Source organism: Amborella trichopoda, chromosome 6, assembly GCF_054954075.1.
Source record: "Amborella trichopoda isolate Santa Cruz 75 chromosome 6, AtrichopodaSantaCruz75HAP2 v2.0, whole genome shotgun sequence".
In the NCBI taxonomy this organism is placed as follows: Eukaryota; Viridiplantae; Streptophyta; class Magnoliopsida; order Amborellales; family Amborellaceae; genus Amborella; species Amborella trichopoda.
The window spans coordinates 30,618,681-30,642,413 of NC_142341.1; the positions used below are offsets into that span (position 1 = coordinate 30,618,681).

The 23,733-nt window shown below is 39.4% G+C and overlaps 1 protein-coding gene across 1 annotated transcript; it reads right to left on the minus strand.

Moving 5' to 3' along the window:
* Positions 1 to 713: 713 nt before the first annotated feature.
* Positions 714 to 8,646, minus strand: LOC18434939 (potassium transporter 5). The gene is made up of 8 exons (XM_006844998.4): positions 8,411 to 8,646; positions 7,812 to 8,043; positions 7,461 to 7,703; positions 3,165 to 3,215; positions 2,745 to 3,014; positions 2,575 to 2,627; positions 2,370 to 2,484; positions 714 to 2,250 (listed from the first exon to the last, which is right to left on the minus strand). Exons 1-8 carry the CDS (start codon positions 8,597 to 8,599, stop codon positions 995 to 997), a joined length of 2,409 nt encoding a protein of 802 aa, XP_006845061.1. The 5' UTR covers positions 8,600 to 8,646; the 3' UTR covers positions 714 to 994.
* Positions 8,647 to 23,733: the final 15,087 nt, after the last annotated feature.

The following is a 23,733-nucleotide window of genomic DNA, read 5'->3' on the forward strand; positions in this document are numbered from 1 at the left end:
ATACAATGGAAGGGATACCTACACAAGCTCCTCACTTCGATTTGAAATTTAGAAATAATAATATCGCGGAAAGGAAATATTGAAAACAAAATTGGATCTTACTTGTTCAGGAAGATATATTTCTGATGCCCAATAATCATATATTTCTGATATACAGTTCACTAAATATTGCGTTCTCATGTCATGTATATTAAAACCAGGCTTTACACCTGTCATTTCATACCTCTTGTAATTGACTTTGGAACTCAAATGTACAAGTTCTGTTCAATGTTTTTTTTCATCTGTTAAGTCCCCTTCAGGTTTTAGAGAAAATACGGGTCCCTTTATTCTAGGAATTTTAGGAGGAAAGAAACAATTTTTTAGTGCTTCCTGAAATGAAACTTGGGTCTTTATTGTGTAAGAAAAAAGGTGAGATTGAGCAGAAGGCCACTACTAAGATTTAGCATTATAAATATTGGGATGTTTAGGCTGGATGGATGCTGGAAAGAGGTCTTGGAAATTTAAGGGAAAAGCTAACCATGTGGATTGTTGAAACTACTTTCCAAATATAGAGGGTTCCTTCTGTATACCCACTTGGACTGATCATCCATCAAAATGGTAAATCAAGGCTTCAGATTTCTTCCAAGCACAAACCAAACTCGCACTCTTCCATTCAGATTCATGTGTAAAAACATGAATCTTGTGCGTTTTTAAAAGAATTATTCACAACAAGATTTTGAATAGTTTTGGTTATTTAGTTCAAAGATCTCTACTAGTTTCTAATTGACAAGTGTTTCTCTAAGTTATAGTGGATATAGATGTTATTTGTGAAATTCCCGAGTTGCAGTCCAAGATCCTTTATGTGATCAGAGCTTCTACATTGATCTCAATATTGGGTTTAGCAACCCAACGGAAAAACACTTGCATGTTTATCTCATTTGTCAAGATCATCTCTTCTTGTCGTGCCTTTTATCATGGAGTCGAAACCTTACTGGGACTAGATCTCCACATGGTATCATATGTAGTAATTCATTCCCACTTGCAACAAGTTCTTGTGAGGTATTTGCAGTGCAACAAGTCCTTGCCTTGAATTTCTCCTCAAGAAGTCATACACATAATCTACCACCATCTTCTTCACCAACCCTGATTCCTTGCTTGCCCTCACCTCGCTATGCCCCAATAGATACACCACACCTGACTCCCTTGATCTCTCCAAGAACCTTATTTCCTCCTCTGCATCTTCCTCTCTTATAATCTCATTGCTCCTCTCCTCACAATTGTCCTCCCCACCCTCTGTACTCTGAGTGTTACCACATTGGGTTTTTGGAACAACGTGATCTATAGCAAGCTCTCCTATTGAAACCTCAACTTCATTACGCTCGCTTACTTGACCATCAATATCAGCCTTCTCCCATCCCTCGGTCCTGATGAACGCCTTCAGGTGGTCCATCAGAAATCTCTCAAACTCCTGATTCCCCACCCTCCGGTCCCTATACCCATACCTAGCGATGCACCTGTACATGTTGCAGGCCTTGGGCCCAACTCTGCGAAACAGGAACCTCTCACTAACAGGTACCTTGTTGATAGGCAGGTATTTCACTGAGACGAGAACGACAACAGAGTGCATGGCAGGAAGGTTGGTGAGGAAGTGTGAGAAAATTGAAGGAACACCATGTGTAAGCTCTGTATAAAGGAGGCCAATTCCTGGAACTCGAGTCAACCCAGGATTTGTGGTCATTTGCTCTGCCGAGAGCTTATGTTCGAACTCATAAGCATAACGCTTTGTTTGTACATAGTACCAAACATACATCACCAAGAAGAGGGCAGCTGCAAAGCTAAGGGGAAGGTATCCACCCTTATCAAACTTGTAGAGGACTGATGAGAAATAGATCAATTCTAAGGAGCCAAAGATGGCCACAAAGAGAGCCACAAGGATGAGACTGGTCTGCCAGACCATGAGCATGATGAGGGTGAGTAGAGCAGTGGTGACAAGCATCACGGCGACCACTGCTATGCCATAAGCATTTCCAATGTTGGCTGTATCTTTGAAGGAGGCGGTGACCATTACACAGGCTAGCATTAGGAGGAAGTTGATTTCGGGAATGTAGACTTGGCCCTCATGTGATCGGGACGTGTGGACAATTCTCACTCGAGGGAAGCACCCAAGTGCCATTGACTGCTTTATGATTGCAAAGGTTGCAGAGATCATCGCTTGGCTTGCAATTATTGACGCAAGAACCGCAACCACAAACATGGGCCAGTAAACGCTATCTATGCATCAGCATTGTCATCAGTATGAGCACTTCCAAATTCAAAATATGCTTAGTTAATTTTGGGAGAAAGGAAATATGATGTGGATCATTTTCTTTTACTTTAGCATATCTATTTACCTGGTGTGGATTTATAGAAAGCATCGCCTATATGATCAGGGCGATGTGAGAGATAGGCGGCTTGCCCAACATAAGCGCAGATAAGGCAGGGATACACCAGTCCAGCGAAAGCAATCTGGGAAGCACCACCTCTGTCAGTGCAAGTTCTTCTTGTGTTTGGAACTTACAAGAGTGAAAGGAAGGAAGATGGCCACAACTATGTTACCTGGATGGACCTAACAGAGAAATGACCCAAATCTGCAAACATGGCCTCGGTTCCTGTTTCACCAGCAAACCATGTTACACCACTGCCATCAACATGGTAAGGGAAAGGGGAAAGAAAAACCAGGCAGATTGTCCTTGAGTAAGAAGCAATGGAAGCTTTAGTAGTAGTACCAGTCATACATAGCACAATGCCTCCAAGTGAAATCCATGCTTGTTTCGGGTTGCTGCTTGCGCTGGTGAAGTATTGAAGGATGCACAGGGGATTGAATGCCTTGAGGACAGTGAAATCATGATGGAGAATATTATAGACGCCAATGACAGTGATGAATGAGTACCATACTAGTATGGCCGGGGCAAATGTGTATCCGACCTTGTCTGAGCCTAACCTTTGGACTGAGAAAAGCACCACCAATATGGCCACAGATAGCGTCACTACCGCCTCTGCACAAAAAAAATAAACTTACCACCATGAATATTCATATTGCGCCACTACTAGGCGGTAGTCACCACAATTCAGTGGGTTGTTTCTTGAAAAATGAAAAAAACATTATTTGAGTGCATGCATTGTGACCATTGGCATTGTTATTGTACCTTGGCTAATGGAGGCGTCCATTTTCTTCACCCCTTCCACTGCTGATAGAACTGTAAAGAGACATGAATGTGGTTTAGTAGAAAATGGATACTATATTTAAAATAAAATAGCCAAACAGGAAGAGGCTCAGACAAAATCATTAGTTTCAATAGGAGTCTACAAGAGTAATGCTCCTCAAAGTCTAGGAATTTAACATTTATACATATTTCCCAAAGGAGAAGTATTCTATGCTCGGAACCGGTGTATTGTTGGGTACTTCGGTACAGTATCCATTGTCTATGTTTATCGACAGACAGTGGGTAATGATTTATTGCGACCTTGTTTTTCAACAGTGGATAAGCACAGATGGTGGATGTTGTATATGAACCCGTCTGCCAAATTTGCATTCCACCCTTGAATTTACTCATGTTTAGTGCAGTGGTTCTAAATGGTACACATTATTGCTCAAAACATCAACTGAGGCGGCCTAATCTCTTATTTCCATAGTTCAAGGTGGGGATAGTATTGGAGGTTACAGTTCACAGTGGGAACATTTTGATTGCTTGGAAGACGGCAATACATTAGGCCGACTCAACTGCAGAAATGCGCACAAACACAAACTTACATGGTATATCATAAAAGGCGAGAAAGACTTAGTTGTATGAGAAGATATTTCACGGGCCAGATTTATGTTGTACGGTATATAATGGTAGGGCTACTAAAGCATTCAAGTTGACCTGACCCGTCTGAGTTCTCAATTTTGGATCCGGTGGATCAACTTGGGCGCAACAAATTTAGCCCGGGTTGATTCCAGGTCTATTCTTGACCTGTACTTGTGCGTGTTGTACATTTTTCATGCAATGCAAAGCTATTAATCTCAACTGTCTGATCTTGATCAGACAATTGACATCACATACAATTTTTCAGTTTTAATTTTTTACAAATTCAATCAATTTGAAAATTTGGGTGTATGTACTCCAAAAAAAGGCACATTTGTTAAAAGAGTAATGATCCTATGAGACCCTCCCACACCCATGTGTGTAGGACCCCAAAGGATCACCATTAAATTTGACACATAACTCTATAAAAGTTACCACATGGGTGTGGGACTTGATTTTTCTAGACATCTGTGCCAAATTTAATCGTGATCCTTTGGGGTCCTACACACATAGGTGTGAGAGGGTCTCACAAGGTCATTTAAGTTAGAGTGCAGGTACGTGGAGAAGTAAGGTGCATCTTCAAATTTTATCATGGTATATAATTTTGATGTAAAATATTCTTAGGATTGTCTCAAAATCTATTTTTATAACTAATTATAAAATTTTAAATTTAAAAAATGGTTAAAATCAAATAGATAATAAACATATGAAAATCTTGAAAATGGACGGTGTAGATAATATGTTGTAAAATGCACTATTTCTGAGACTTAAAATCGTTTTATTTTTCATAGTCATATATCTTGATGTCGAGATAATCAATCAAAGGGTTTTTCAACATTAAAACTACTTTTTTGATGGATTTTGACGTGCATCCGTAGTTCTACATTATAAGGTAGCATCCTTATATAAACTTTTTCCTTTAAGTTATTGTAGATATTTTATGCCTTTGTTGCAATTGTGAATGCTCAAAAATTCAGTTTAATCCAGTTTATAAAAAATAAGATTAAAACATTGATACAGTTCAACCGTTCCACCAAGGATTGGACGGTTGAGTGTGTAACATGTTATCGTAGGGAAAATGGTATATGGTTTTGTAGGCTTTTCCTATATATAGACAGGGTTTGGGCCTTGGGCCTTGACGGTGGGGATCTAATCCTTGTAACCTTACTAGAGGTCACACCAACTTGTTTGTAGCCTTAAACACATGGGCTTCTTAGCTGGAGATCAGTTATCCCTAGGGCTAACCTCAGCCTCTACTACCCCGACAAATTGGGGTCGGTCGGGGCCTGGCCTTATATAAATTATTGAGAAAACCTTTTGTTGATGAGTAATACATAAATTTTTTTGAGTTGGGTCTAAGGCTGACCAATGCCAGCCCGCCCTGACCCACAAAATTTCAAGCCTACTGAGACCAGCCCAAGCCTCAACATATGGCCCAAACCTGGCTTGAAACAGGGCTCAGCCAGAGTTCACTTCCAACTGAAAATCAATAAATGGGACAGTAAGCATGAAGTATGTTTAACTCTCAATATAACTTCATCCTGGAAAAGGACTACAAATTTCCCTGTGGTCTACCCTAATGTACCATCACTAGAGCCATACGCGCTCTAATTGAACTTTCCCGGTCATCAATAATTCTGATGCATATGTGCGAAACCACTATTCCCTATTTTTGCAATATATTAATTACCTGGATTCCCTCACAAGAGGATGGTCCCCCACCCTCTATTTTGTCTATGATTTCTTGAAAGATTTCAAAGACCACTGACAATCGCTTTTTCCTCAAACTAACAATGACAGACTTTGACAGCATAGTTTCCTCATATATAGGAAGTTTCTCTAAAGTGCATGCATGTAGCGTGTATGAAGGGAAGGGACTCAAACGGGTCGATCCTGACCCGATTAGTTATAATTGGACTCAGACCTCACCCATCGGTTCGGTTGGATCTGGGTCAATAAATTAAAAATATAAACAATAGTATAGATTTTATGTTGTATTATTTAAAATAATGTAAATATATTTGCTCGGATATATATTGGATTGAGCCAAAAAGGTTTGGCTTGACCAAGGAGCAGGTGCGACCCAACTCGATCCGACCCAACCCATGCGGTCCAAAATATGGACCCAGAGCTGAACTAGTCGGGTCGACTTGTCAGGTCCCAAACCCATTCCTGCCCATCCTCAAACTCCAAAGTTCAGATTGGTAAATTAAGAAGAAGATGGAGGTTATTCTAGTCAATTTCAGAGAAGACATAACCCCGATCTTTTCATCCACTTTTTACTTGGGAAAATTACTTAAAACCCCCTTGCCCAAAGACATTTTAATACATTAAGAAAACCCGTTTTCTTTTGCACTTCCTCAAGTAAAAAATTCAATAAAATTATGACAAAAATGCCCCTCCTCTCTGTCTTCTGCCTATGTTTTCATATTGCCGGACCAACACTATGAAATCAATGTGTTGGACCGGTTTGACATATTTTGGTGTCGATTCAACACATTTTGTTATGCTGGGTTTGACTAATTTTTTGGTTCGGCTACCAGATCGGCAACATAAAATCAATGCATCAGGTCCAACACTTTTTATGTGCAAGCCTGTCAAATGATTTTTTGCCGGATTGGCACGGACTCATTTTTTGGTAAGGCAAACAAAAAGAAAAATAAAATGGGGGTATTTTAATCCCAAAAAAAATACCTTTTGAATCCAGGGGGGGGGGGGGGGGGGTTGGTGTGTGTGTTTAGTGTTTTAAAAAGTTTTTGGAGGAGAGGATATCAAGAAAGTTGAGTCTATAAGGAGTTTTAATAATTTTCCCCATTTACTCCATTTCGTTGCGGGTCAACATTGGAGGCTCCTGCCACTGCATCTCTTTTTCTGGGCTTTCCAAGATATTTCCATCACTAGGGAAAACGCTGACAATGATACAGATAGCAAACTATTAGGAAACAAACTGCTATTCACCGTCCATACTCAACAATGGATGGTGGGGCACGAACCGTTCTTTAGCAGAAGTCTGCTAAGGTGGAGGACTGGCTCGTCTTGTCGAGTTCTTGTACTGGAACTGACGCGTAGGACATTGTTTTTATGGTACATATATTACAAGCTTTTACAGTCGCTAAACCCATTGCGTATATGATACGACTTCGTTTGGTTTGGTATATATCACATACTTATTGTGTACTGTATGGCCATAGCCCGATGCTAGGGTCTGGGAGGGGTGAGATAGAGGCGATCTTAACTTTTGGTTACCTATTGTGTACTGTATTTTTCGAAATATTGATGTCATCATTAGAATTTTTATTATTGTTCTTATAGGGAGGCCAAATTTTCCGTAGGAAACATACACAATCACGTACTCTCATAAAAGTATATAAAGAGAATATAAAGAAAGCATTTATGTTTTGGTACAAGGAGGCGACTCACAGTCTGTTCTGCTAGATTTTATATTGAGTGGTTTCATATTGAGTGGACGTAAGAGTGTTATTGATTCACTCAAAAAAAAAAAAAAAAAAAAAAAAGATATCGGCGAAACACTTTATACTATCTAATTTCACATCTAAATGCTAGATGTAATTATAACTTTTTTGTAACAAAAATAAATGGTCTCTTAATATACAATCTCATAATTAATTTAAAAAAATCTAAATGAATGAAATAAACCTGAGATGCATGGAGTCAAAATGCCGTCTCCGATGACCATACACGTGCCGAAGAGGGCTATGCAGAGCAGCAATAACTTGGCAAATCCACTTCCCTCAATGGCCTCCTTAATCCTCTTGGCCCTCCCATTCATTCTCTTCTTGTGACCCTCCTTATAAGCCGTTATGTCCTCTGCTTGCTCATTTGTCGTCGCACTCACTCTACAATATCTACATATCAGTGAATACATAGCAAAAGTCCCACCTGCCGACAAAAACAACCACACAATTAAAATGATTTCTCCTCTCTCACTTTTTTCCTTTCATAAATCTTGAACCTATGAATCTTGAATCTACGTTATCTCTCTCTCACCATCTCCATTGTCATTGGCCCATAGCACTATGAAGATGTATTTGATGAGAGGGAAGAGAGTAAGGGAGTATATGATGAGGGAGAGCGCTCCAACTATATGTTCACGTGTGGGAGGAGATCTTGCTTCGGCGAAGGTGCTCTCGAACACGTACAGCGGCGAAGTCCCGATGTCTCCATACACCACTCCGATACTTTGGAAAGCCAGCTTCAACACCCCCATAATGGATAAAGCCTGAAACATTGATTCCATATAGCTCACAAAGAGAAAGCATTAAAAATCTCAGAATTAAAAAAAATGTAGAAAAAGAAAAGAAATAATACTCAAAAGGAAAAGGAAAATGAGATAAAAAACTCTTCAGGGAAAAATGGGAGAGTGGGTAACAAAAGTAACAGCAAGAAACATGGGAACTACTTAGAGAAATTAGCATTCACAAAGAAAACGAAACTTAGCAAGAAAGAGAAACATGGGCTCAAAATCCTTTCCCAGTTTTCCAATGGAATTCGAAATTTCAACAGCATAACTCGAGTAAAGAACATGGCACAGGGAGGGAGAGGGGGGAAGCAAAAGAAGAAAATGGAACACAGGATCTGTTACATACTTTGGAGACCGATAATCCAGATAAATTGTTAGCTTCTTTGTCCAAAGAATCAAGCCTCTTAAAGCCCTCTCGTCTGAGTCCGGTGGAGGAGGACTTGCTCTCGATTTGCATTTGAGACTCAGAAACAACAACTTCGTTGTTCTCTGCCATCTCGACTGTCACCACAGTTTGATGAGCTCCCACCTCCATTACCCTGCTCCTAGTAACCAAACAAGAAGAGTTGATGATGTTATCGTGAGCTCCCCCTTCGATGAAAGGGGGTTTATATAAGGGAGAGTGAGTCTGTTACCACTGGCGGTGCAATACACGAAATGGAAGGGACCACAAGTGCTTAATAACTCGGTCCTTCTTTGATTTGGCGAGTTAAAATCAAGGGAAATTTACGATATATAGTGTTATTTTTTACCGTCGTAGATATATGAGAAATTTACGTTTGTACATTTATTTTTACCAATATTACGGTCTGGTCCCAAAATATGCAGTTTCCAACGAGATTTCAAAGCACGACTTCTGGGTAAGACCTAAGACTTATGCAAACCTTTTCTATTAACTAATACGGTGGAGTTTGTATGAAGTTGTGGCCTCAAACAATCAATGACACACCCCAAGTAGTGTGGAAAATGGTGTTTTAGGGTCAAAAATCCATGTGACGGCCTAAAAAATTGTTTTCATATTATAAAATGCAGAGGGTTTCCAGGTTGCTTGTTGGAGGGATGGTGACGTGACCAAGCTCACAGAATGACAGCATGTCCGATCACAAAAAACACCTAATTTCAATTAATATCGCATTTTCACACTGCCAAGTGCCTAGTGGTTTCATCTTTATTGCTATATTTACTTTGAGAGAAATAAAAAAATAAAAAAAATATTGGTTCACTTATGCAAATTTAGAAGGGATTGTCTAGAGGGAAAAGTTTATATAAGATTGCAACCTTAAAATGTAAAAATCATAGATGCACCTCAAAAATCTATGGGAAATGTTGTTTTAGTGTTAAAAAAACCTTTTAAGCGATCATCTCAACATCGAGATGCATGAATATGAAAAAAAATGTTTTTGAGTCCTAAAAATAGTGTATCTTGCAATACATTATCTAGACTGTCTATTTTCAAGATTTTGATATATTTATAGATCTACTTGATTTTAACTATTTTTGAAATTTAAAAACTTCTAATTAGATATGAAAATAGATTTTAAGATAATAGTAAGTATTTTTACAACAAAATTAAATTTTATAATAAAATTTTAAGGTGTGCCTTAATTGGATTGTTTAAGGTTGCAACCTTATAGAAACCGCACCCTTGTCTAGAACGATATCATTTATCTTTTCTACAGGGATGTCATAATCATTTTTGTCTCTTAAATTTTAAAATGGATAGTTGTAAAAGTGTCATTGAATAGACACAAATTTTTTTTTAAAATTTTTTTTTCTCGAATTTCGTGACTCACCCCAAAACATCTAATGATTTGTGACACCCATGTATAAAAATTTTCGGACTTCGTAACTCGCCCTAAACCATCTAATTTAACATCTAAATATTGAGAATGATTGTGACCTCCATGTACAAAAAATAAATGATATCTTTGTAGACAATTCCTTTAGAAAAAATACTTTATATCATAATTATTGAGTCTGGACCGATTGGCTAGCTCGACCATTTGGTCTGCCAATAAGTTCCTTTATTGGTTTAGTTTAACCTCTAAAAGCAAAACTCGATGTCTAGGAAATTGATTAGAATCAATATATGATTGATTAGACAATGTTCTTAATATACGAAGGTCATGAATATAAAAAAATAAATAAATTTTAAAAATTAAAATTAATAATTATATTAACCAAATATTTGGACAGTTAGTTACAATTATTTTTAAATGGACCACCTATTTGCATCCATCTTAATTTACACCTCTAGACCGCATATTGTACAAATGTGGTCTCGGCCGCCTGAAACAATTGTTGACTTGACTTTTAAAATATGAGCGTATATTTTTAATTCTTAAATAAAATCATATGAATTTCCTTTAAATTTTTTTTTTTGGATTTTGTTTTGGTTTAAGGGAGGTCCGTTTAGCTTGTTTGGTTCACCCTCGTACATAATCGCGGACGGCTCCAATTGCATTCCGATTCACCCTCGTACATAATTCCCACGTGTCCAATTGCAGTGAGATGGAAAGTGAGACATGAGGCATGCCCCATCGTTTTTCACGTTTGCCTGTATTGCATGCGCAATCCCCCCGTCGTCTTCAAAATTGTGAAAAGATTCGCTGCTCATGCGGGAGTAAATGTGCATTTGCTCCCTCTCAGTAAAGCATATGTTAGGGATACTTTTTGGACCAAAAATTTTGGGATGTAGCTTCTAGAAGCTTAAAAACCAACTTCTAGAAAAGGAAAATGAAAATTAAAATAGAGCTCTCTGCTCAAAAAAATTAACATCGCAATATAAAAAACTGTTCAATTTTTAGATGGCAAGATACTCAAAATGCAAGTCTGTTCTTTAGGAGAATAATTGTATGATAATACTTGGATCCCTAAATTTTGCATTAAAAAAATCCTTCAAAATATGTATTGGGTGGACCTGGGCTAACTCCCAGTTTCGGTTAGAACCAGCCATTTTTTCCTACACTGATTGAGCAAAAAGGACAAAATATTTTATCTGGGCAATATACTTTTAAGATTTTATTTTTAAAAATAAAAACGAAATGAACTACGGCCTTTATATACTCAAATAAATCAGTTGACAATAAATGGCTGATATTGCAGTTTAGCATGATGAATGTATGTTACATGTAGCATGGCAGTAAGAGGAGACAACATTAATTGTCGTGTATATTGTTGCCGACATGGGTCGCAGGTGATACATGGTGGGAGCTCCCACTCAAATATCAATAGGCCGCCTCGCCTACACGTGGAAGACTTTATTTTTGTCCTTGGAGGATTCCAGACTTTATAAAGTTCAAAGAAAGGAGCAGAGAGAGAGGACATGGAAAACGAACAAGCTATTGCAGATATACCCTTAGATTCCTTTGGACATTTCATAGTTCTTTCTGGTTACCCTTTCCTTTACGGAAAAGTTTATATAGAGCCGAGGCTCTAAACAATCCAATTTGAGCCTACCCTAAAAATGTCACTAGAAGAGGTTGTTTTGATGCTCAAATGTCCTCAAATCGATCATCTGAACTTCAAGATGCATGGACATAAGAAAAAAATAGATTTCAAATTTTGGAAATAGCGTATCTTGTAACTATTTTTGGATTGTCAATTTTTAAGATTTTCAAGTTTTTATAGATCTGTTTGATCTATACTATTTTTTAGGCTTTAAATTTTGTAATTAGAGGTGAAATATATTTAAGGCTATCACAAAGATTTTCAATATTGAAACCACATTTCTCGACACTATTTAAAGGTAGGCTCTACTTTGATTGTTTAGAGCCTCGGCTCGATGCAAACCACACGCTTTTCTTTATGGCCCATTTTTCTTTATTTCCCATATAAAGTTTTTGTAACTTTTTTTTCTAAGCTGGAATTCATAACTCGAGAATTGAAGATTTCCATATTGTTCTTATTTATTTTACAAGATTAAGTTTTTATTTTTTTGAGAAAAAATAAATTTTTTTATATTATTCTAATTTTTAAAGGAGATATTGCATAGATCCTCGAACAGTCTTACAAGATTATTTAGTGAGATGATATCGTTTAAATTGCAGTATTTTTTTTTTAGTTTCATTTTAATTAGGTATCTTCTAAAAGAAAATTTATATATTTTTTAAATTGCCTTGACTTGTGATTGCAAACTAGGGACATCTTGGTAATTAGGACCCACTTACGTAGTTGGAGCAAATGAGGACAATAACTACGATTGTTTAAGTTAGAAAAACAGTACAAGATTCACAATATAAAAAACAAAAAGGGAAAAATATCTTAATAGACTCTATTTTTAAGTTTTATTTTTCCATTGAACAATGATACATATACGAGTGCTTCTTTTACAAGATCCACAACCCTTGGTGTTCTTGAAATCGCTTAGAAGCTGGAGTAGCCCTTAAGCGTCACCTATGTAGGTGAAGAACCATGATTTAGGGAGATGGTGTACCCATGTACCATTCTTTTCACTGAAATTTTGATTCAAGTGAGAATCTCCCTACTCTAGGGAAAAGAATGATGGAAAAAGAAGGTCTTCATGGGGCATCTGGTGGGTTCTGATTTGAGGGAGCACCAATATATGTGAGGGTATAGCACATGGAGGTTTGATATCCTTCGATCGCATGCTAAAGACTTAGAAGCCTGTGCTTTAGCAGCTGTTTGCCAGTGCTTAGCTAGTTACTATGACAATTGCTCAAATACAATCAGGGCCCTCTTGGAGACCCGGTGTCAGAAAAGCAACAACTAGCTCCTTGATAATGGCGAAGAGGGAATCACCCGCCTTGACATGTACTTCAATGGTGGTTTGCCCATGCTGGGGGCCATGTATGAAGAGTTCATCCCCCAGTAATGGAGTAAGTTTTGGAACTCAACCCATAAATGGCGACCCACCCCCTCCAAGTCTTGTGAGCTGTTTGAAATTTACTAACTCGTACTTTTAGAGACCAAGACCAAATCTAAGATAGTGCACTTCAATTCATGGATGGATTTCTTTCATGGGAACCGTCGGGACAAAGAGGAACCCAATTCCAATGCTGTCTGGGATGATGATGAACAAGAGGTGGAAGAAGTGACCAAGGATCCAGTGAACCCTCCCAAAAGACCTGAAAAGGATCATGTGTATTTGGCTGCATATCTCACTCCTTTTTTGTGCAAATTCGCATTCCCAAGGTCAAGTTGTAATGCCATCCGCCCTGGTTGCTTCTTTGTAGCTTGTAGGTTTTGGGTTACCCTCTCTTTTAGGAAACCCAACGTTTCAAAACCTATTTATTTTTATAGATATTCTATCTATTATATCTTCTAACCCCCTAAAACACGTTTACCTAATTTTATCCTTTTTTTTAACCCAAACAAATTTAAAAAATACATCATTTGCTAATCTCTTCTCTCTTGATATTTTTCTCTTTCCCCATGAATCGCTCAAACCCCTCTATCTCTCCATATTTATTCCGACTCTTTCTCTCTTTTCCTATCTCTATCCCAATTTTGAGAGAGAGAGAGGGCTTTGGGAGATTCATGAAGAGATAGAGAAACACTTGGAGAGAGAATGGGTTTAGAAAAAAAATTTATTTGGACTAAAGAGATGGATAAAAATAGATAAAATTAGTTTAAAAAGTTAAAAAAAACATAATATCTATACAACAAGATGATTTTGAAACCTTTGATCCATAAAAAAATGAAACCTAAAATATGGTCTACGGAGGCACGTTACCTAAAGGAAATGTATTAGGTATTCCTAACTATAAACAAGAAGAGGTTTCCATTTTCCAATGTGAATGGATGTTCGTGGCACGTTCAGGTTCCACTTTCCAGTAGTGAACGACCCAATGGGAGTGGACACCATCAGAATCCCTCATTGGTCTTTGCAGGAGATATGAAACAACAATGTCAAGACTTATCTCCCTCGCCATTATTATTTTCTTTTTATTATTTCGTAATGCCAAATATTTTATACTCCTTTGGGAGTATGCTGTCCCTGTAGTCCCTCTGGTAGAACCATCCTAAGAATAAATTGTGGGGTAAATTGTGGGGGTGTTCAATCAATAGACCAAACTCGAAAGGACAAAAAACCAAAAACAAATTAAACTGCACTGTATTTTCACTGGAAAAAAATGTCTCATGATTGAAGACAAACCGTCCAACTGTTAAAGGTTAAGATCTAAGTATTAGTAAATTCAAAATTAAATTTCGTTTCTTCTTTTAAAAGTAATCATCTAGTGATTCTTAGGTATTCTTAGGTGGTTAGAAAAATTTCACATGCAAAAAAATCTTTCCAAATAGGTCTTTTGACCAAGGAAGTAGGTGTAGAGTTTACTCCCGCGGGAGTATAGTATACATGCTCGTTTCTTACTATGACATCTAGAGGTAAGAAACCGATATTTTCAACCATTAGTGAGCATTGCATTCGAGAATTTGTTTAATACATGTAGTAGCTGCTGTGGCCTCTCATGCGCATGCTTTAAGACTATTTTGGCATACTTATAATTGCACATCAAAATAAAAGTCCAAAATATACAACTTCAAAATGCGCATTTCGAAAGGGATGAATGAATGGTGTTTGTCATGGCATGACCAAAAGAGTTCGAAGGTCAAAATTTTCCAGCGAATCTCTCCCAAAAGTCGTGGAGAGCACCATTTTATTTCTCGACTACCCATAGGTCCAATGAAATTGGAAATAATTCTCTGCTTTTTTTTTTTTTGGGTAAATTAGTGGAAGGAGAAAGACCCGTACCCAATTTCCATTAATAATAAAAGGAAAATATAACTCATAGTTTACATCTAGAATAGGAAAGAAAATAAAATAATTCTCTCTTCCTCATTTGATTTTTAATTTCACTCTTCAACCTCTTCAGCCCGGTCCGGCTGGTGCCCCTCATTTTCAATCACATCATGGTTGCATTAATTGGACAACGATCACCCACGTGATCAAAAGTGCGCCTGAAAAACATGAGGGTCTAGGAATAGGGGTGGGGCATGAGTGGTTAAGGGCAGATGACGAACCACGTCTTGCTCTCCATTCCCACCATTAACATGTCCAAAAGAATAAATAAAAATAAATTCAATGAAATATCTCTCTCCCTAAACATGCAAGTTGACGGATTGCTTTGATGTGATAATTTTAAGATCACTTTTACTGATACAAATGTTCAATCTAGTAAAAAAAGGTTTTGTGGCTAAAGAAATGCTCCAAATCAAATATTATGGACAAACTGATTGAGAGACGACCAAGTCTAGCATTTTAAGGGTCAAAAATTACTTTTTCTATTTTTGAAATTGCCAATCAACAATGATCTAAAAGGCTTTGGGCATGTATATGTTCCCTCGGGAGAATGCTGTACACTAACTCCCTTAAATAGAAGACTAGCATAGGAAGATTTTTTTTGTTATGAAATTTTTGGGAGCACCAAAAAATTACTAGATGATTACTTTCGAAATAAAAATTTGAATATTAAGTTATCTAACATTTATATATCTCACTTAAAAAATTAGATGGTTTCTATTCAATCTTAAGGTGTTATTTTTTTGAAGCCAGTAGAAAAAGCAATTTGGAAAGTTTTTTTATTGAATATAATATATAGGTTGAAGAGGTTACATCCCCAAAAATTGGGGTCCTAAAAATGCTCCTAGATTAGGTTTTGCCGGAGGGAATAAATGGAGTGTATGCTACCTTAGGAGCATGAAATCTTTTGGCAAAGCTTTTTAGATGGACAAGGACATATTTGGGTCCACGACCACTTGATAGAGTGGTCAAGCTAGACCAAAAACTAAATGAAGAGACAAAGAAAGAGAATGAGATGTGAATGCTAAGGGAGAAAAAAAAAGAAAAAAAATAAAAAAAAGGAAAGAGAGAGTGACAAAGGATTTCAATTATTATTGTGTTTGGCATGTTACTCTCTGCGTCAAGTGTAACCCCTTAATTGGATGGTGATAGGGATTATGACCACACAAATTAATATGGTCATTTGGATGACGGTATAAGCTATCGTGGAGAGAGAGGAAGTTCTCTCTCTTTCTGTCCTTTCATGTGAAAAGCAAAGATATAGAGTATCTCATGATTTCCTCAACTAACTTACCATGTATTCAAGTATCTTTGTGACTTGAATCCCACACACACTTTACAATTTTCAAGGACCTAGTGAGAAGTGTCCTCTCTAGAAATACTTAGCCCTTCCAAAAGTTTAACTAATTTCACACATAAGAAACAAAGGAAAGGCAGGGAGAGATAAAGGAGTGATGAGGTCACCTTGATGTCATCACTTGCAGGTCCCTTCTAGCGGGATGTGCCCCCCAAATGGATCCTATAGTGGCTCCTTGTTCCATAGGCCTATGTGCGGCTCATTGGTCACTTAAGCCTCATATGTGCTAGCATTCACATGATATATCCTAATTTTCCATTTTACAATTTGTTTGAGTGTTTTGTTTTACCTTGTAGAAAACATTTACAAAAATCTCAAAAATATCCAAAAATCATTTTTCAAGAGTATTTATCAAAATAAAGTTGTTTAAAATTAATTTAAAAAAAATGTTAAAGACGAGTTGGCACAACAGGTTAGAAAAATTAAGCTAAGGCACTCCACTTGGCCTATCCCCATAACACACAAACCACATTCTTAAACCAATTAAATGAAACCGATGACTCACAGTCGCACAAGAACAGGCTATCTCTTGATTCATCAAAGTACGCCAATAGGTTGCTGGATCACGGTGATAGTATTGTGAACTGCAGGTGCTCCCTCAATGGTAAGATTACACCCTTTCACGCCCGCGCACTAAAACTTGCAGGGGTGGCGAGGTCTCTCTTCGGCACATCTTAAAGTCTTTCCCTAGTCCTTCCTCAGCACAATGCACCTATAATATGCACATGCCATGCGGCGTTAATGTCGAAAATTTCACCTCTCTTCAAAAGACATCAATCCTACTGATAAGCCATCATGCTCCAACCCACGGGCAATTGTTCCTATGGGATAATCCTAAATCCTCTTTGATATATCATGGGTCACGCCTTTATGCTTATGGTCACAGGATTTCATAACTCTAACACCTTTCCAAGCCCTAGATTGCCAAAACCTGGTGCATCACAATGGTAAAACTAACTCTTACGTGCATCACAATGGGTAAGCCTAACTCTTTACGTTTCAAATGAGCCTAAGCCACATCCTAATCCCCTTTAGAGGACTATGCTCCCACTAAAGCCAAACAATCGACTATAGTATATTTGAGTACAAAGTCTACAACTCCAACATCTCGCTTGAATTTCTAAGGCCTTAACTATATGGCTCACTATGTACACTAAAAAAAAACCTAAAACTACCCTATTTCTCTCTCAAGTCTCACAAACTCTCAAGCCCATGCCATATTCTGTTGACTCAGTTGGGAGATGGCCCCTGTCACGACCCCGCTCCCGACCACCTTACCTCTGATGACGGAGGGCGACCGGACGAGGGTTTATGATCCCAATGTAGTGTTTGTTACTCGGGTAGGAGCAGACTCAACGCTTTATTATCGGTAATCAAGCAAACTATGAGAAGTGGATGCTCACAATCCTTAAAAACTAAAAAGTTAGCAAATTCATCATTACAACAAAAAAATCATTACAACCCAAATGTAGTACAATAGAGTTCAGGGCTCTAGGGCCCAAGAATACATAGCTTTAAAGAAAATAGTACAGTCGAGGCCAAGAACCCAACTACCTACAAGATCTAAACCCCTCCTTAGAATGACCGCCTTGATCCTTAACTGCAACCCATACTACCAACTCTGAACCTGCCACTTTGTCTACAATGAGGACAAATAATGGAACGAGCTTTGAAGCTCAGTAAGCAGATTTAGTATTATGCATTAGTAACAAGTTTGAACAATTTATTTAAATATAGCAAGTTGCAGAGCAATGGTCCTATGCAGTAATCAACATATCAATGCATCAATTATGGGCATGATATCAAGTAGCAGCCATCATGCAGTCATTATAGTTATAGGAAGCCACATACACAATTCTTTCATTGCACACTCACTCCCTAATCCACCTACTCCTTTTTTGTAGAAGCCCTATCCATCAGGCTAAGCCAATCCCGATGCTTAGGACTTCTACCATCCCACAGGAGGGAGGGTAAAGATAAGTGGGGTAATCCACTTCGTAATACCCTCAACTCACGTACACGGTCCCCAGCACGCATTGGGGTTCGACATGCCCTTATCTTGCAAGGCATCAATCAATCACCTCTCTCATCCATGAATCACAGGGAGAGACCCTCTTTTCTCCCCTAACCAGTTCCTGTCATTGTGCAGGTTAGGGAACATGCCGGCATTAATATCTGAGTGCATCACTGTCCATAATCGATGGGTGATCCATCGCGTAGTGGCCAGTATCCATAATAATGGCCATTCTCACATTGATATAATAAAATAGTATTCACTACTAAAGGGTATCCCATTGCGTAGTGGTCATCATTAGGGCCTCATCTCTCGCTCGAGCATTCAATTAGTTCATGCCAATTCAATACTTTATAACAAATAAATCACATTCTCATTATAACAATATGACATTTAGCACAAGGCACCCATCACATAAGCTAGCATGAAGTACTTACACATAGTTATCATTATTGAAAATTTGGCACTTATCATGAAACTTTCATCATGAAGTTATCACATTGATATTGCCATATCACTGTTTCACATAGCACATTGTGGCGAAGCATCATTCACATAATCTCATGGCACAAGCATAGCAATTGTCATTTTTCGTTCCCACTTTTCACTTATCAAGAAAATTTTGATGTTTCAAGTAATAGCTAATTGGGAAAATTAAATACTACACTCATCAAGGAAATCGGGCCTCATTTGTTAGATCAAAGGCTTGGCCCCATGCAAGTGATAGTCGTTGGAAAAATAGTAAGCAATGATGTGGTAGTGCATCTTGAGGCATAACTCAAACTTTATAGAGAATTTGACAAATCTTAAAATATGCACACTAGAGCCCATCAAAGACCTTTCCAATGGTGTAATTTAAGGGATTTTGGAAGCCTTTTGCTAGGGCAATGGCGTGGCCCAAAGTAAGTCACAGTTGCTGGAATTTACAGCAATTATGAACAGTGAATGTTTCAACATTTTAGTTCACATCTTTCAATCTATACAACATTCTAATATGGCATATAAAGCAACCAAAAGTGCGTACGTATATTTCTCATTCAAGACCAGTTTGGGCCTGTTTGGACACCGTTTGGCCAGCAAAAAGCTCATAGCAAGAGCTCTCATAGTTGCTGGAAAAATTTTCCTTCCCAGAATTATTAACATGTTACCACCATGATACACACCATTTTCCAAGCCAAGTTAGAAAGTTTAAGGGCATTACTTTTATAATTTTTTCAAAGTTCATTGGCAATGGATGAATACTCATTTTTCATTTTCCATGCATTCTACGTTTATGCATCTTAATCTATCATTTTCCTATCCTTCATACTCCATCACTCCATGGAAGCTTTAGGGGCGGCACAACACTAAGTCCACTTACCTAAGGTCATGACGCTCTGAAGCCTCCACGCACAGGTCACCTCTTGCTTCTGTCAGCAGTCTCCCAATGGCAACAGCACAAGGCTCACACTAAACTCTAGAGAGAGAGAAAGTTTGAGGGAAAACGACACTGAGGGTGAGGAGGGGCGCGATTTATAGGCACGTGGGTAGGTGAGGCCAACTGTGGTTGACATCGCAGGGTGGTTGAGAAAAGAGCTGTGCCTGACATCACTCACGCGACGCTGACAGGTACGACGCGGCTCTGACACCGTTGATGGCTGCAGACTTGGCCAACCGTACACGACATTCCTTCAGGGGTCGATATGGGCTCGCGGAGATACTCCAGGTGGTAAGGAGCTTGGCGATGCTCCAGACGATGATACTCGTTCGCGACAATGCTTCAGATGGCGATACTCGCTCTCGACGATGCTCCAAACGGCGATACTCGCTCGTAGCGATGCTCCAGTCGGAGATAAGCTCTCGCGGCGATGCTCCAGACGATGATACTTGCTCGTGACGATGCTCCAGAATGTGATACTTGCTCGTGGCGATGCTCCGGATGGCGATATGCGCTCGCGGCAATGCTCCAGACGGCGATACTCGCTCGCGACAATGCTCCAGACGGCGATACCCCAAGTCGATGCGCTGCGTAGCTTCAATTGACAATGCTTCATTTTCTCTCTTTGTCTCTCTCCTTACGCACCGCTCTAGGACTCCTCACATGTCCGGCGTTACATCTCCCATCTTTTACATGCGACGTTAGGCCAGGCGGCGTTACTCCACACCATGATGCTAAGGCTTCTCCGCTCTCTCTCAGGCAACACTACCTCATGATGTGCACAACGCTACTCCTTATGCTCGTGGCGATGCCTCCACTCATGCGCGGTGTTAGCCTGGCCTGCGCACGACATTAACCCTTATACCTAAGGTGTTACCACTCCTTTATCTTCACACATGGCGATAGCCTTATTCAACACAGATGACGCTAACCTTCGCCTTTGTCACCGGGCGTGCGCTTTCTCCTTTCTCAACTTCATTCTCTCTACGGCCACGAGTGGTCAGGTTCAATGAATTGTGGCCCTTACATCATCCCCCACTTAATAAGATTTCGTACCCAAAATCATTAATCAAAGAGGTGGGGGTATTTCTCCCTAATTTCATTCTCCCGTTCTCATGGTGATTCTTCCCCTATGTGATATTGCCATTGTATCAGGAGAATTTCTTTATTGTGCAACATCTGCACTTTTTAGTCCAATATCATAATCGACCGTTCAATGTAGGTTAGGTCTTCCTTTAGCAGGTTTGGCTTGCACTCCAAAACATGGGATGGGTCAGGTCGATACTTCCTTAACAAGGATACATGGAAGACATCATGGATATTGGCCAAATCACATGGCGGGACAAGTCGGTATGCCACACTCCCAATTCTTTCCAAGATTTCAAAAGTCCCAATAAACCGTGGGCTTAATTTCTCTTTCTTACCAAATCTAGTAACGCCTTTGGTTGGTGATACCTTTAGGAAGACCCGGTCTACCACCTCAAACTCGAGGTCTCTCATGCGATTATCGGTGTAATTCTTTTATCGACTTTGGGCTGTCTTGAGCCACTCTCTAATTAAAAAAATATTTTTGGAAGTTAATTGAACTATTTCGGGTCCTAGTAACTTCCTTTTGCCCACCTCCTCCCAGAAAATGGGCGGTCTGCACTTCCTTCTATAAAGGGCCTCATAAGGTGCTATATGGATGCTGGCTTGGAAGCTGTTGTTGTAAGAAAATTCTACTAGGGGTCGATGGTCTTCCCAGCTTCCTCTAAAATCCGTCACACATACTCTCAACATGTCTTCCAAAGTTTGGATGGTCCTCTCCAACTATCCGTCCATTTGGGGGTGAAAGGCAGTGCTAAACATAAGCTCAGTCCCTAGGGCTGATTGTAGACTTGACCAAAATCTAGAAGTGAACCTAGGGTCCATGTCTGACACAATGCTGATAGGAATCCCATGAAGTCTCACAATTTCTCTGATGTATAGTTGGGCCAACTTGTCTAATGCCTAGGTAGTGCGAACTGGTAAGAAGTGAGCAGTCTTCGTTAGTCGGTTCACTATGACCCAGATACCATCATGCCCTGCACTTGACATGGGTAACCCAGAGACAAAGTCCATTGCAATGTGTTTTTATTTCCATTATGGTATGGGCAGAGGTTGTAATAGTCCAAGGGTTTTTGATGTTCGGCCTTCACTTGTTGGCATGTTAGACACTGCACCATGTCTCGCTTCATGTTGTTCCACCAGAAGGCTCTTTTATGATCTTGATACATCTTTGTACCCCCAGGGTGTATCGTGTACCGAGAGTGGTGTGCTTCTTCCAAAATGGCCCTTCTCGCACTTTCGTCATTGGGAACACATATTCGACCTTTAAACCTTAACATGCCATCACTGCCTATAGAGAAATCCTCCTTTCCCTCCATCTTCAATTTTTCGAGGACTTTCATCAGTTGGGGATTTTATTTCTAAGCGGCTCGGACTTGTTGAAAGAGTTGGGGCTCCACCCTTAGATATGACAATACTTCACTCTCTTCACCAAGAGGTTGAGATGGGTGCCACTCCTCTACATCCTCCAATAACTTCATTTCTCGCACCATCAATTGTGCCATGGAGACTACGGTTTTTTGACTTAGGGCATTGGCCACCATATTAGTTTTCCTCGATTGTCCAGTCATCTTTTAGTAGGTCCACCCATCTCTTTTGCCTCATATTTAACTCTTTTTGGGAAAACAAGTACTTGAGGCTCTTGTGGCCCGTTAACACCTTAAACTGGGCCCCATAGAGGTAGTGCCTCCAGATTTTCAGCGTAAATACTAATACCGCGAGTTCCAAATCATGAGTGGGGTAGTTTTGCTCGTACGACCTTAATTGCTTGAAGGCATAAGCAATAGCCTTACCTCTCTGCACCCCCGAGCCCCTTATGGGATGCATCAGTATAAATCATGAAATCTTCATTTCCCTCGGGTAATGCTAGGATAGGGGCGGTGGTCAGTCTCTTCTTAAGTTCTTGAAAATTTCTCTCACAATCTTTTGACCTCATAAATTTTACACTCTTCTTGGTCAGCCAAGTTAGAGGAAGCGCTATCTTTGAGAATCCCTCCACAAAGCGCCTGAAGCATCCAGTTAACCCAGGAAACTACTAACCTTCGTCACATTTGCTAGTTTCTACCATTTAAGTATGGCTTCAACCTTGGAGGGGTCGATCGTGATCCCATCCTTGGAAATAATGTGGCCCAAGAAGGTTACGCTGGAAAGCCAAAAATCACTCTTACTTAATTTGGCATACAACCTTTCTAACTTTAAAGTTTGCAAAATAGATCTTAGATGTTGCTCATGTAACTCTCAAGTTTTCAAGTATACCAGAATATCATCAATAAAGACCGCCACAAAGTCATCTAAAAAATGTTGGAACACCCTATTCATCAGATCCATGAATGCAGCAGGGGCATTGGTTAATCCAAACGTCACCACAAGGAACTCGTAATGACTGTATCGAGTCTTAAAGGCCATCTTTGGGATGTCTCCTTCCTTCACCCTTAGTTGGTGATACCCTGATCGGAGATTGATCTTTGAGAACACCTGGGCCCCCTGGAGTTGATCAAAGAGGTCATCGATTCTAGGCAGAGGATACTTATTCTTTACCATTACTTAGTTCAACTGTCTATAGTCAATGCATAGCGTCATGGACTCATCTCCCTTCTTCACAAACAGGACAGGTTCACCCCAGGGTGACACACAGGGTCGGAGAAACCACTTATCTAATAACTCTTTTAGCTGCTCTTTTAATGCCTTTAACTATGCTAGGGCCATCCTATATGGGGCTTTAGAGATGAGCACGGTCCCCGGGACTACATCTATCTCAAATTCAATTTCCCTTACTGGGGGTAGAGACGACAGTTGTTCAGGGAATACCTCAAAGTACTCCTTCACCACGGGGTATCCCAGTTGACTGAACACCCCGATTTTCCACTACATAAGCCAGATACCCTTCACAGTTCTTAGTCAAAGGGCGAAAGGCCTAGAGGGCAGAGACTAGCGGGGTAGTATTCCTAATTCCCTCCAAGTGCAACTCTATTTGGTTAGGACGCCTAAAAGTCACTGTCTTTTCATGGCAATTGATGTAGCATGGTGTATAT